Source organism: Crassostrea angulata, chromosome 5 (genome assembly GCF_025612915.1).
Source record: "Crassostrea angulata isolate pt1a10 chromosome 5, ASM2561291v2, whole genome shotgun sequence".
Taxonomy (NCBI): domain Eukaryota; kingdom Metazoa; phylum Mollusca; class Bivalvia; order Ostreida; family Ostreidae; genus Magallana; species Magallana angulata.
In genome coordinates this window covers 35,695,987-35,711,729 of record NC_069115.1, presented here as the reverse complement: position 1 = coordinate 35,711,729, position 15,743 = coordinate 35,695,987, and the positions used below count along the sequence as shown (strand labels likewise).

Sequence of the window (15,743 nt, the reverse complement as noted above, 5' to 3'; positions counted from 1 at the left end):
AAGTGCTGTTGAATAGTTAAAAAAATAAATAAATGTTTGTAACATGATATATACATGACATATTACCAGTTGTTATCCTTTCTTTTTTTTATTGGGATCGTAAATGTATTTATACCTATTTTAAAATGATATCATTTGATCTTTAAAAAATTGGATAGACATTTTAATAGAACAAATTTAAAATAAATAAAATTGATAAAATTATAATTAAAACAACATAATTGGTATTTCTATAAATAAATTTAGACACAAAACTCCTTTTTTATTAGGAAAAAAAAAAACAATTTTCGACTAGCTTACTTAACAAAGGATGACTGCACTTAGGGGCATTTTTTAATTGCGACTAAATAAATTTTTTGATAGAGCATGTTTTTTTAAATTGTAGGAATTGTCAATTTCGTAGCTGCAACTTTATGCAATTACATTAATAATTAGTTCATATTTTCAAAGTACGAGGTCGTTTTCATAAGTACGGGTCATTAAATTTACTTGAATCTCCTCCATAGGAAAGTGAGGACGCCCACTTTGTTTCCCTCAATATTATCGGATTATCGGTTCTGTGTATTACTGAATAATCTTCTTGTTAATCATTTTCGAATAAGTAAATTTTTAACTACGATCATCAATAGATACGTATTCCAGTCGATATTATATGTTATATGTTTTGTTTTTAAATTTTTAAGAAATGGCATAATAGAGAGAGAGAGAGAGAGAGAGAGAGAGAGAGAGAGAGAGAGAGAGAGAGAGAGAGAGAGAGAGTGTGTGTGTTTTGACTCGATAAATCTTAATGTTCAATAATTTCCGAAATATATGATCTTAGAGGTACATGTACACTTACAGCAGTTTTAATACTTTGAAGTTTTGAACCGTAGTGATGAGAGAGAGAGAGAGAGAGAGAGAGAGAGAGAGAGAGTAAATAAACTTAATTATAAGCATTCCCATTAATCTAAAATTAACTTTTCAAACAGTAGACACAGTTGTCACTTTATTTGAGAAAATACGTCCGATACACAACGAATACAGAACAAACAATAATATATATACATGTTTATGAACTTTAAGTATACAAAATAACAATGAATCTCAGACCTGCTGATAAATAACGTGTTAAAAATCCCATTATACATGTTTAAAATATTTAACTCAATAGCAAATTCAATTTGATGCAAGATTAGGCCGTGAATTACAGTTTACAATTGAAATCACAGGTGCTTGGGGACAGAGCCGACCCCTCCCCTATAGTATCTAGACCCCCAGGACTTAACTCATTTTTTCTTTAAATTATCCTCTTATGACATATTTATAATCTCATGTATGCACCTGTGATTGAAATTGAGATAAAAAGTTAAAGCTGTACACGTGGTTTTAATATAAATGGTTCATAAAATATATAAAACTTCAAACGCAGAATATCAGTGCATGCTAAATAAATATTAAGCTCTATATACTTGTAATTATCATGCATACATGTAAATATGTAAGAGAATTATCTATTTACATTTTGATCCATCTGTCCTAAAATAACAAACAAAAATCAATGTTTTGGTCCATTTACACCGTTATGGAGTCCTTTATTCGCACAGATCTTCATTGGTCTTGTTGTCAAGGTCAAGTTTGACGTCGATTGTACTGACATAGGTTGGATTCACCACCCCTTGGGATTCCTTGGGAAATGGGTCCACTGTCTCGTACTCCGGGGGCTCAGATTCGGAGTATTTGGGAAGCTTTTCTTTCCCTGGGTAATCGTAATCCGGTGGGGGTGTGCCGTAAATGGCATATATTCCATTGTCGTATCCCTGGTGTTGTGACGTGTCATGGGGAGGAGCTGCGCGCGCAGCAGATCTGCGACAGCATATGTATAGAGCGACACCTACGGCGATTGCTATCAGAATTCCGAGTGCAGCACCAATACCTTTTTGGAAAAAATAATACATTGTAATTTTTGTAATCGTGTTTGATTTCCATTATTTAAGCACAGTGAAATTTGAAGAAGAATTAAAACAACGTCATAAGAAAGAACTATATATGATATGAGCTGAATTTGGCCCCGATAATTCGACATTTTTTAAAGTGTTTCGGGAACAATAAAATGTTATGTTATTTTTTAGAAGAGTGATATAAAATATATTATTCACCTATTTATTTGATTTATTTGAACTCACTTGCAGTATAAGACGTCAGAAATAATGCTATTTCTATAATTCAATCAAAATCAGTCAAAAATTGACATTTTTCTTATCTCTTTACGAATGGGAAATATAGAGTGCATGCTTGAACAAGGAATTTTTTTGTGTCAATTATTAGTCTTGGCTAGTTACATCTTTGATTACGATAATTTTGTTTGTTCAAGAAAGAATGCGCCCTATGTTTTTTGAAAGAAAAACTTCTTCAAAACAAGCTGTTTTATATGCTAAAAATGCAAAAATGGCGGGAAATATGGAACGCCAAATTAACATATATTCAAATATTTGTACCTATCTTCAAATAATTGTACCTATCTTCAATTCAATTGTACCTATCTTCAATTCAATTGTACCTATCTTCAATTCAATTGTACCTATCTTCAATTCAATTGTACCTATCTTCAAATTGAATTAGAGATAGGTACAATTCAATTATACCTATCTTTAATTCATTTGAAGATAGGTACAATTGATTTGAAGATAGGTACAAATGCAATGAATTGAAGATAGGTACAATTGAATTAAAGATAGGTACAATTGAATTGAACCTATCTTCAATTACTAAAATATTGGCAATAATGAATACTCCCTGTATAGTACTGCATCAGATGAAGGCGCATCCATTTTGAATATTGTTGCTGTTGTTGTTTTGTATTCGACGCTTCATTTACATTATTTACATTTTTAATCAATGACACTTCAAAGTTTTTGATTTGAAAATGTTTTATTAAAGGATAAGAAATGAAGATAATAATTTTTCTGTTGATCGGCGTATCAAAGAAAAAAATGACCGGAAAACTTTTTCATCAATGCGATACGTCGATCAATAGAAAAATTATTATCTTCATTTCTTAAATTAATTGTTTTATGTAGAACGTTAAGACCAAAATACAGTCAGAATGCATGATTTTAATATATTTTGTCTTTATTTTCAAATATTTCTATAGGCACTTGATACCCCATCAAATAGAGGGGTTGTTGGTGCTTCCCTCGTTTCCCTCCATGTTGAAATGTCTTCAAGGGAGCGTTCATTATTTTCAACAATACACAAAACAAATTGAACCTAGGTATAATTGAATTGTACCTATCTTCAAATCCTTTGTAGATATGTCTGAATTGAACCTATCTTCAAATCAATTGTACCTATCTTTAAATGAATTTTACCTATCTTCAAATGAATTAGAGATAGGTATAATTCAATTGAACCTATCTTTAATTGAATTGAAGATAGGTATAATTCATTTGTACCTAGATATAATTCATTTGTACTTAGGTATAATTTATTTGTACCTAGGTATAATTATTTAGAGATAGGTATAATTATTTACACCTATCTTCAATTCAATTGTACCTATCTTTAATTCAATTGTACCTATCTTTAATTCAATTGTACCTATCTTCAAATGATTTGAAGATAGGTACAATTAATTGAAGATAGGTACAATTATTTGAAGATAGGTACAAATATTTGAATATATGTTAATTTGGCGTTCCATAGGGAAAAGGTTGTCTTTATGATATCATATTTCTAAATTGTGGGCACTTGAATCAAAATGAACATAATGTTAAAACATCTCATAAAAATCTGTACAAAGAAAACAAAGAATTACAGTAAAATGATGATGTTCATTTTTTTTTTGGGGGGGGGGGGGGGCATTTTAGGCCCATATCATATATAGTCCTTTGAACTGTAAATGATAATCATCTTGATAAAAGAAAAATATTCGATAGTTTGTTTTCTTTTGAATTTGGGGCATTCTTCATCTATACTGTTCAGTTTTTGTAAGACAAAAAATATATCTCAGACTGCTTCAAACATTACTAATTTGCTACAAATAAATATCTACTCGTCTGACTTTTGAAGTATAAAGGGACATAATACATTTGTAATAACAAAGGATTATCTAAACCTACCGATAAACAAGCTCTTGGATTGGGCGTTATCTTCCTGAATCTTTTTCATCTGATGAGGCATACTGACGTCTGTAGAATCTGTTAAAGAATAGTGTAAACGGAATCAAATCTTAGTGGTTCTCTAACTACATGTTTAGATTCAAGAATTTGAAGAGAGAGAGAGAGAGAGAGAGAGAGAGAGAGAGAGAGAGAGAGAGAGAGAGAGAGAGAGAGAGAGAGAAGAAAGAGAGAGAGAGAGAAGAAATGCATGCATATGTACATTTATGACTTCAACCTGTTCAATTACAGGCATGAACAATAAAGAATAACTTATTTTGTAATTTTGATATATTCATTGAGAGTTTATATTTATTTCAAATACTTTGGAAATTACCCTTTTCTTCTTTCTTGCTTAAACATAAACAAAACACGATGTTTGAATGATGTTTTTTTTTTAACTTACTATTAATTGAAATAAGTCAAAGACCGGTAAGTACATGACTATGGACATTGTACATTATCGTGCTTAAACAATAGTACCTTCTTCCCATACTGACACGGTGAACTGACAAACTGCAACGTTACCCTCGAAGTCTCGCGCAATGTAACCCAACAAGAAACTTCCACTCAGAAAGAAGGTGTTGTTATGCTGGGAACCCAGAAAGTCGATGTTGTTAATTCCAACATTGTCTCCAACCTTCGGTTTATCCCAGGTGACAATCTCTTTGGTGAAGACTTCAATATTGGAAGGACACGATGTAAATCTTGGAGGATGAACGTCTGAAAAGTAATTCAAGTTCTTCATGTTCAGATTGAATAAAAAATAAATTATGTAAAAAGGTGTTTGTTTTGTTTTCTTATTTTTTCTTTTTTACAGAAACTTGTTTTTTTTTAGTAGATTTGGATATTTTTTCCAACTTTGTAAACATAATGCATTTATACTTTTTATCTTTCACAAAAACAAAAAAAGTCTTTATTAGCACAGTAGAATTTGATATATTTTTCATTTCAAATTTCATAAACGCAATGCATTCAAATTTACCGTTTACTTTCACAAAAATTAAAAACAAAATTTTGTTTAGTTTCTAATTGGAAGTCGATATTAATACATCAAATTAAATTAGCGAAATCAACTTACCTTTTACTTTCACAGCAACAGCACACGTTGCAGTTCTTCCAATATAATCTGGTGCTGTGCTGGCGACGATGTTGTGGATGTTGCGCTGACTATGAGGACAAGCACAGTGCCTGAGCTGTCGTTGGCTCAACGAAATTTCCAGGGGTTGGCCCCGCCCATCTAAAGCTTCCAACTTTGGCAAGAGGGATTTCTCTAGGTTCACCGTACTATCGTAGGAGTTAACCTCCAAGGTGATTTTTTCAGGACATTTCGTGAATGTTGGATCTAAAAGCATGACACAATGTAAACTCGATGTAAACGATTATACATATTTTTAAAAAAAACCCGGTCACTACATGTAACATAATATTACAAAGAGTAAACTGTTTGCATTTCCGTCAATTTTTGTTAAATTGATAATCTTTAGAATTGATGAATCAAACTTAAAGGTATAATTACCTGGAGTCTTTTCCTCTGTGAAAAAAAAGCATAAATGAAAACAATAGAATGATCAAAGTACTGAAGAACTGACGGGAGTTGATTTTGTCGATGTTTGTTTATCTTAAAATCAATGATATGTTATTTGCAAGACAAGTACATGTCGTTTCTAATTTGTATTTGAATTACGCACATTTTTATAATATGAATTTTTGGACTTTTTCGACAAGAATGTCGAGAAACCCCCATATGAATCGTGTTAAAGAATATTTAGAGTAAAATTAATTAAATCAAACTATGTATCAGTAATACAAAATATTTCTCGAAAATTGAATGGATCCAAGCAATATTGAACTGTAGTCTCGTTCAACCAAACGCTCGGCTGACACCGTAAATCTCCGACAAACATTTACGGAGACAGCCGAGCGTCGAGTTGAACGAGACTGTATTGAACTCTGGTGTAAGAATACATACGACTACGAAAAAATATTTAAATTGTTCGTACCATTTAAAATCTGACTATTTTAAAGGTATTTATAAATAAGTTTCCGTGAAAAACAATGCTTTAGCATACATTACATCGAATTCATCAATCATTTTCAAGAACTAAGTCTTGTCAGCAGCGATGATTTGTGCTGAGGTCCAAACACTGTTTCACTTTCGGTTTGTCTGAGTAACTGCATAGGAGAGTTGATTACAATCAACTCCCAAAAATGTATACTGATCAGGAATGCATGGCATATTAACAACAATAAATTTAAAGTAGTCGCTTTTAAATGTGTTTTCTTGAAAAATAGTACGTTATGGGGTATGTACAGTATTGATATGATGGTGATACTTTCAACATATTTAAGAAAACTACTGTAAAGGTCATCTGCGTTATCCATTGAAATTTATTCTTTCCCTAAACAACAATATATGAATGGAACTCATACATAGTCTATAAACTAATTGGCAGTGCCCTGCATGAAAAATTAAGTATTGATATTTCGAGTTATCTTTCTTTTGGATGGAGCCAATATATACATTTTGTACATTTATGTAAAATATGTAACTAAACTCTCACCTTCACAAAATGGACAGCAAACATCCTTTGATACCGTTTGAACGAACCCAGGATCACACCTAACCATGGCGCACATCATACTGTTACAGTTAAATCCACTGGGGTCATTCCCTTGACCTTGACCCATGCATTGGCAGGATTCGCACGCTGACCTCTGATGGAAGTCGCCCTTGCGGTAGGTGACTCCCCCTAGTATACAGACGTCTTGATTGACAGCTGCCATACATTTGAAACCACACCCCGACTTACAACATTTCTGGTACCCTTGACATTGTGAATCATACTGACAATCAGACAGGTCGCGGCAATACTCCGTTGATCTGTTTACAGATGGACAAAGCCCTTCATGGCTTTCAACCTCTATGAAAATGAATAAAAGACAATTTTTTTCTAAGCTGTTCTCTTCGTTTTTTTATTTTTAACTTATAAGCCTATGAAGCAATTTATTTATCATGAAATAAAGCCTCGAAGTATATTTTTCAGACTTCCTCTTCATTCTGACTGTCTACCGTTGAATGCACATTTTACAAAGATAAGCATTTGGCATGAGTACATGTACTGCATATTTAACAGTTCTTTAGCTGTTCACTCGTCTACGTATTTGACATGACGCTTGTGCAACGGGATAAAACATTTTTTGATGTAAATGAGATGTCGAATTGCAATTTATTTGTATGACTAGCATGGACTCGGTCAAAAAAAGCCCAATCATTTATTTAGGTAATTAACTGTGATAATCACAGAAGTTTAAGAGTGTGCTGTAAGAAAATCAAACTCACTAATTTCACAACGACGGCCTGTGTATGAAGAACCACAGACACAGTAGGTATTGCCTCCGCTGGCCACACAGGTGCCGCCATTGAGACAAGAGGAAGCACACACAGCTGTAACCACAAGAGAACGAAATAACATTTGGTAAACTATCTTTGGTACATCTAACAAACACTCTTTTGTAAAACTGTTCCCCTGGTCTGCTGAATTTATTTGATTTTGTACAATAAATCATATTTTTTATTGAAATTATGCACATAATTAATCATGCGATGATATAATACATTGTATATATACATACGTATTTGACAGGATTCCCCTCGGAAGTTTGAAGGACATGCGCACTGAGGACTTCCGTTTACCATTTTACATTCTCCTTCGCCACAACCATTTGGACATTCAATAGCTATTATGAATATGATGGAGAATAAAACATGTCAAATGTTTATGAAAGATAAATTAACTGCATTGAATAACACAGAATTTTAATTTCAGTAAATAACCTTTAATACCTTCACACTGCCCGCAACATTGTCCTGGTGTAGTTTTCATGACCATCCCATCCGGACATCTCCAGACGGCACAGGTAATGGTAAAACAATCGAAGCCGCTGGGGTCAGAGGTCATCCCCTCCCCCTGACACAGACAGGTCGTACAGTCGTCCTTGAACATGCGCTCTCCTACGTTGTATGTGCGATTTTTGTAAACACATCGGCTCGAGTTGATAGGTTTCATGCATTCGTGGCCGCATCCATTGTAACAGCATTTGTTGACACCGAGGCAGTCTACATCTGTGTTGCAGGCCTCATGACAGGCTCCATGAAATTTCGATGGACACTCTCCCTCTTTGATTACTGAAGATAAATGACGCTTTGAAGACAATTGGATTCTACCGAGATGTAGATGAAAAAAATAAACAGTAGAGATATAAGAAAAAAAAAAGAAAGAAAGAAAGAAAGAAGAATGATTGATTGAATTCAAAGAAGATAGATAGATAGATAGGTAGATAGATAGATAGATCGATTGATCGATCGATCGATCGATCGATCGATCGATCGTTTACCTATTTCGCAATATTTGCCGGCGAATCCTGCCCTACAGCGACATCTTGTGTCGCAGGCATCGGCCACACAGAGACCCCCATTCTGACACGGTCTGTCGCACACAGCTGCATTACGAAAAAAATAACCATTATTATAAGGAGTACTGGGGCACTTTCATTTATCTTTTTTGTCTACCTTCAATTCATGAACATGTGTAGGAGCATCAATTTTTTCAGTTAACCATTTGTCATGCGTTCGAGTCCGAATGGGTCTTCTGCTAATTTTACATGTGTATGATTTTCAACTAGATAAAATGTAAATGGTGAAAATTCGGTTATTGCCGAAATATGATGGTCATTCAATCGTATCTTTTTTCAATATCCATACACCGTACGCGCATTTCATTGGTATTAATTGCAGTTCCTTTTGAACGCAGGCACGTAGCATCAGGGGGGGGGGGGGGGGCCAGGGGGGGCCTGCCCCCCCCCCCCCCCACTTTTTCTTGCAGCAACAAATTTTTTAAAATTTACATATAAAAAAATGAATTATAATGGAGTTGGCCCCCCCACTTTTTTGGAAGTTAGTAAAGAATTGGTATGAAAATTAGGAAATGAGTAGTCAAATTGAAGTTACCTCCCCCCCCCCCCCCCCCCCCCCCCCCCACGGATTAGGATTTTGAAGATTTTTGGAAAACTTTAAATTTCCCTTTTTTGCTTGTCAAGATTTTTTGGATGGGTGTGGCCCCCCCACTTTCAAAAAACGATGCTACGTGCCCGGAACGTAGTACATGTATAGTTTGAGAAATGTATTTTTATATCATTTAGATTTCAATAAACATCTTTTATCAAATAAATAATGTTAAAAATTATTCACTCAATTCCACCCAAAATATCCGAATGAATCAATGTTACTATGCATGTATGCAACCACCAAGCAGCAGCCAACACAGAAACAAAATCTGACGCTGAAGAAAACAAACTTACGAGTTTCGCAATAATCTCCAGCGAAATTATGTGGACAGACGCAGATCGGACGTCCATCTCTGGCACCGCAGTGTCCGTTGTTCTGGCAGGCGGGTGTGCAGATAGCTGCAGAGAAAATGAAACATCAAAGGTACAAAATCTTTCATAAACCAGTCAAATTGAGTTTCCTTTGAATGACACATGTATTTTCAGCATACAATTAATATTACAATGTATCAGTAAGTAGCGTCTATTAGATTATGTATATAAGTGATTATATATATATATATATAAATATATATATATATATATATATATATATATATATATATATATATAATTATATATATATATATATATATATATAAATGCAACAGTAACTTTTCTTCGAATCTTAAAATCTGTACATAAGTGATATGGTGATTGGTTCACACATGCATGTCTCATTCAGACATTTTATAAAATTAACTTTCTACTTACGAGTCTCGCAATGTGTTCCAGTGAATCCGTGTGGACAAGCACAGTAAGCATTGTCAATTGGAGTGCCGCCATTATCACAGTATAAGTCTGTCGAACCATCGTCAGCTGTCGTCAAATGTTCCATGTTAATAGGCAACAAACATCAGTACCATTATTCAAAACCCTTAATTCATTTCATCAATTCGATATAAAATACATATAAATGTTTATGAAAAATCAAATTGTGTAATTATTTTCATCAATTCCACGTATAGAACCATTAAAAGTCTTAGTTTCTGAGAGCTAATTCTTGAACAAAGTGGTTCTTTTTCTCCCCGGAAATTAAGTATCTATTAACATTTTCATCAACTATTTGTAAAACAAACGGGGGGAAAGAATCTTACCAATGGAGCAGTAGCCATCGAGATCCATTGACCATCCATCGCAGCACTTCCAATTATTGTAAGTGACAGTTACATTGAAACGTACCCACACAATACACAAGTCCTCCCACCAACTAAATGAATGTTGGTAAAATTAATGCAAAAGATTGGGTGAAAATTAAAGCTTAAGCGTGGAAAATACAGTTTACATGTAGGACGCTTGACAGGTACAAAACACTCATTAAATTATGTGAATTGTGGTGAAATTACGGCTGTTAGATGACTGACTCTAGATTAAAAAAGATATGAAAATGCAAAGTAACTGTCACTGATTCTTTAATTACAGCAGTTACGAGTTAAATTTGGATCTAAAAGGGAGATTAAAGCTAACGTTAAACATTTTTGTGTAGATTCGTGAATGCATGAAAGCATAGACTAATTTAAAAAAGTTTGAATTCGAGTCGATACTAGTATATTGGATGATTTGCTGCCAAGTAAGACATCATTTAAAAAATTATTATGACGGAGAAAAATTTTAAAGCAACGCATGTCAGATCTGGATGTACACGTGGTTTATGAGCGACATCCTATTTTGAACTGTATTTAGATGTCAGCTTCAAACTGGTTTTGTGTAAGGATCTTATTAAGATTCACCAATTAGCAAAAAAAACTCTTTACTGGCTATCGTTCGGAACTAAATCATTTAAAACCACAGGCCTTTATTCACAGCAAGGGTTTGACATGCTTACTATATGTCTTCACAACTCCTTTGGCTGTGCAGAGAGAATTATCGAACCATGACGAAATTATGAAATCTTAAAATTGCACTTTTATACTTTCATTTGTTATATTTCGGTAACTTCACGATGATTTTGAATTTTGTACGAATATACGAAAATATTACTTGTCCGTATGCTTTTCTTTTTGTAAAATACAATTTTCAGAGTGTGATTCGGAGCATTACCCATGGTCCCCTGACCGACGTTTTCTGCTGTGTTCACTCCACTCCATTTGATTTTCAGGGGGATTTTCACCGCCATTTTCTTCTTGGAGAGCATCGCAAGGCCACAAAAAAAAATCCCACATCGTCGTGTTTTTAGTCTTGACATCACAACACCAGTGATCTCCATTGGATTCGGGGTCAGATCTTGGGCAATTTCTATTCCGGCGTCTAAAAAATACATTTGTGTAAAAGATCACTAAACCATGTTGAATAAACGTTGAAGAAAAATTGACCATACGATAATAAACATGTATGTATCGGGTTATCTTCGTACGCATTTTATTTCTAAACGTGTTAAGGTAAATTTATTTAAATATTGTATTGGAGTTATTTTTAGCAATCTTTAATTTTGAATTCTTTAGCATTCGTTCAAGTGTTTTTTTTTTAGAAAGTTAGTCGTCTCAGTTTTCCGACAAGCAAGAAAGCTAAGCTTTTGTGAACTCGTTTGGTTGAATCTATCTATGAAAGAATCTTAAATCTTTAACAGGAAGAACCCAAAGACGTATATTATTTAGCGATTCTTTTACATTAATAATTGGAACTTAAAAGATCTGTAACATGAGCCTAGTATGTAAATAAATCTAGTCCCATGATTCCTTGTTCAAGTGATCACACGATTTTTATTTTTTATTTCAAGTTTTTAATCCCTGTGATAAAAGATTAAATTCTGTGTAATTTCAAATGGTCTGTTTATATTTCGTTCGTTTGTCTGTCTGAATGTATGTCTCATCACCATTTGTAAAGTTTAGAATTTGCTAATATCGGGCTTCGCCATTTTCTGGGCTAGTGTTTCAGAGACACGAAAATTTATAAGGTACATGTATCCCCAACCATCAGACTGTGAAAAACAGTAATTCAACGATCATATCAATATTGGCATGCAAATAGAGGCACATACGTTTCTTTCTTTGGCGCATTTATATATGATAAATACGGTGAGTGTCCATAAATAAATACCACGTATGCGGTAATCCAATATACACTGAAAATCCCACTCGGTTAAAACCAGATTGTGTTTCTAGTTTCAGTTAAAGTGCTTTGTAATCATGCTTAATACCATTAATCTAACTGTGACACTAACCGCATTCATGTAAAATGTAATCAAAAGAATTAAATGAAGCTATTTAGAGCAGCTGTCCATAAATGAGTAAAGGAGAGACAGAACAATTTTAAGAATTCATGCACAGTGTGTAAAATAATAATCCATACACCAAAATCGTGGTTGTTATTTCATGTACATATATATGGTGTTTAAATATCTGATGTTTGACTGGGGTTTTAAGATTATGTCCCTATAGGAAACTGATGATATGAATTAATCATCTATTTTTTTTTTGTAATTAAGTGAATTTTGTAAATAAGTTATTCAAATGCCTTTCACGATTTTTTTTAACAAATCGATGAGACATAGAAATAATATGCAGGTGCGTATTAAAACACTATCTAATTAAAAAGAATCCTTTTGGGTACAAACAAGATTGTGCATATGTTTTCTGTTTTAAAAGTATTAAGTTATGTTTAATAAAATTAATGAAATTGCCTGTATTGAAATGTCATAAAAAGGTAAAAAAAAAGAAAGATTCAAATTAGAAATGAAATAAAAAAAATAAAAAGTCATAAAACGAGAGAGAGAGAGAGAGAGAGAGAGAGAGAGAGAGAGAGAGAGAGAGAGAAAGAGAGAGAGAGAGAGAGATGACTGAACGAGTACGTGCATAACAATTTTCCGAAAACATTCAACATCTGATTTAAATTTTATGCATAAAGTATAAAAACATTCTACTTATCTCTGGAAATATCAAGAGAACGAACTTCAAATGCAGACTTTAATGTGACGATTTTTCAAATTCCTTTGTGAAGATTATATCAAAAGCTAACGATCAATGGCGTTTTTAAGGTTTTCAGATAGGTAATAACTGTTGGTATATATTATCTGTTCATTCTATAAAACTTCATGTATTTATTTGTATTAAATGTCCTAAATCTTGCCTTCAGAGAAAAACAAGCACCTATCAATTTTCATGCTTTCGTGTCATTAATATATTCTGTTGCTAAGATACGGGGAGAAAAAAAGAGTGTTATGTCAATATAATTGTGGCGTTCTGATATTGGTTTTGCCGGAAGGGTGAATAACTATTACATACATTGTAACGGATGAAAATATGAAATATTATTAAAAAAAAGAACACCTTTCTTCTCTTAATAGATGAAGACTTGAAACGATTTCGTCGGAAACATGTATGTCATGTTAAACTTTTTTTTTACTATTCATATTTATAAGTAATCATGTACACATGCTTGAACAGGGTAGGGGGGGGGCGTAAATTTGTTAATTTGAAATTGTTCATCTGGCTCATCCTTACCTTTCCAAAACTGATGTAAGAAATCCCCCGAAAAAAACCTTATAACAACCCATTAAAACAATCTGCGGAAACGGGGGGGGGGGGGGGGGGGGGGGTTGGTTGTCTGGTAAAAAAAAACCACGAGTGGAATCCTATATATATACATATCTTGCAGCATTATGATTCTGGCGTTAACATCAGTTTTATATTTTATGTGCATTAATACATGCAATGCATAGCCCATTCCTTGTTTCCCTGCCAAGTTCTCTTTGTTGATTAAGATTAAATAGATAATTGAATTAACAAAACAGTAAAAAAAAAATTCGTACAGGAAATGTTATAAAACACTCTGAAAAAAATCTGTTTATATAATATTTTGTACATTTCCGTATCAATGATATAAAACGACAAACCAGCCATTCTCGGGAAATCTGTCATGAAAGAAAATTAAGCTTAACGTGTGAAATTTTGATAATATATACATGTATACATATGAGATAAAGAAGTGGAATGTTTTCATCATTTATTTCTATTTATGACTAAAAGTTAATTTCCTAGAACATGTACTTAAAGCCATTAAATTGAAAACAAGTTCACATGATAAAATGTATTTCCTTCCTTCCTTCCTTATTTAATATGTGATTTTATTCCTGTGACTCGTGCCTGATAAGTATAAAATTCTGTTGTATAAAGATGTACAGAAATAAATCTGTCAAACCTTGTAGAAAGGGAAAACTATGATTAAAATAATATTGATAATATTGATTTTTACCATTGCAAGCTGTTCTAATGACCCAACAGCGCCCAACATTTCAGAGCACTAATATTCAACAGCATGAAAGATATATGAAGAGTTACACAACGCGGCATGAATACTTGTCGATTCGCAGGATCAATAGAAAATAAAAAGGATTTACTCTTTCCTTTTAACATATAGAAGGTATTTCTTACCTTCTTCCACCCTCTCCAAGAGCAAGAAAAGCTGCCAAAATGAGAAGTACGAAAGTGTATTTCAGATTCATCATGGCGCTAGTTTTTCCGCAGCCAAAAGTTGTTTTTATCCTTGGTAAATTGTTTGTCAACACATGATCTACTTTACCGCATGGGCCACAGACCCGTAATAAATAGGGTATTCCCTCTGTGCGGAAGATTAAGGTTTCTTGTTCTGGTTCAAGTATTTCAGTCACAATAAATCCGAATATTTAGTTTCAGTAAGTTTAAACGTATTATTTGTTCAGAGAAGCGAGGCGAACAATGTGTATTGGCGATAAGTGCACACGAACTCATACATGTTCGTGACATCGATTTTTAAGGGTCTATTATTATCAACATCAGGCACGTAGCATCGTTTTTGAAAGTGGGGGGCCAGACTCATCCAAAAAATCTTGACAAGCAAAAATTTAAAAAAATAAAAATATTAGGACTTTCCCAAAATCTTCAAAATCCTAATCCGTGGGGGTGGGGGCTCGCGTATATAACATAGTAGTAAGTATATAACTTCAATTTCAATCCTTATTTCCATATTTTTTACATGCTCCCACAAAAGTGGGGGGGGGGGACTCCATGATTATTCAACTTTTTATATGTAAATTTTAAAAAATTAGTTGCTGCGAGTGCGGGGGGGGGGGGGGGGGGGGGGGCAGCCACCCCCCACCCCCCCCCCCCTCTCCCCTGATACTAAGTGTCTGAACAGTTTATTTGGGATCAGTTGTTCTTGTAAAAGTGTTTCAATTTCTTTTAAGGAACCCTCCTTAAAATCAACTATTTATAAACGAATTACTAAACAGTGATATTTTCCAGTGTGATTTGATGTCTTTTAACCTGGGGTGCTACAGTGTACATGTACCTGATGAGTGCATATGAAATTTCTTTCGTATGCCGGTATTTCCAAATTATTCATCGACAATTTAATCTCAAAGACACCGAATTAGCAGTCACTTTAAATAATTAAGTATCAATAATAAAAATAGAAACACGTGGTCAGTCAAAGCCGAACGTAAACGAAAATTCGTTCAACCAATTTCATAAGAGTGCTACTATTCAGATGTACAAACAACTAAATAACGATAGCCAGTCACTTATATTT

The 15,743-nt window shown here is 33.6% G+C and overlaps 1 protein-coding gene across 1 annotated transcript; it reads right to left on the bottom strand.

Annotated features, from left to right (window-relative positions):
• Positions 1-972: 972 nt before the first annotated feature.
• On the bottom strand, positions 973-14,900 carry LOC128183700 (protein jagged-1-like). Its single transcript, XM_052852821.1, has 15 exons — positions 14,609-14,900; positions 11,280-11,486; positions 10,337-10,449; positions 9,954-10,058; positions 9,495-9,599; positions 8,532-8,636; positions 7,981-8,322; positions 7,770-7,874; positions 7,477-7,581; positions 6,698-7,057; positions 5,653-5,667; positions 5,215-5,478; positions 4,617-4,856; positions 4,098-4,175; positions 973-1,912 (listed from the first exon to the last, which is right to left on the bottom strand). Exons 1-15 carry the CDS (start codon positions 14,680-14,682, stop codon positions 1,572-1,574), a joined length of 2,559 nt encoding a protein of 852 aa, XP_052708781.1. The 5' UTR covers positions 14,683-14,900; the 3' UTR covers positions 973-1,571.
• Positions 14,901-15,743: the final 843 nt, after the last annotated feature.

Excerpts from the sequence above, each read along its gene's own strand:
- LOC128183700 (XM_052852821.1), bottom strand. The coding sequence starts at position 14,682 with ATGATGAATCTGAAATACACTTTCGTACTTCTCATTTTGGCAGCTTTT. Across the intron at positions 10,450-11,279 it reads CGTCGGTCAGGGGACCATGG|TTGGTGGGAGGACTTGTGTA; the intron begins GTAATGCTCCGA and ends ACATTCATTTAG. Across the intron at positions 10,059-10,336 it reads CGATGGCTACTGCTCCATTG|CTGACGATGGTTCGACAGAC; the intron begins GTAAGATTCTTT and ends ATTTGACGACAG.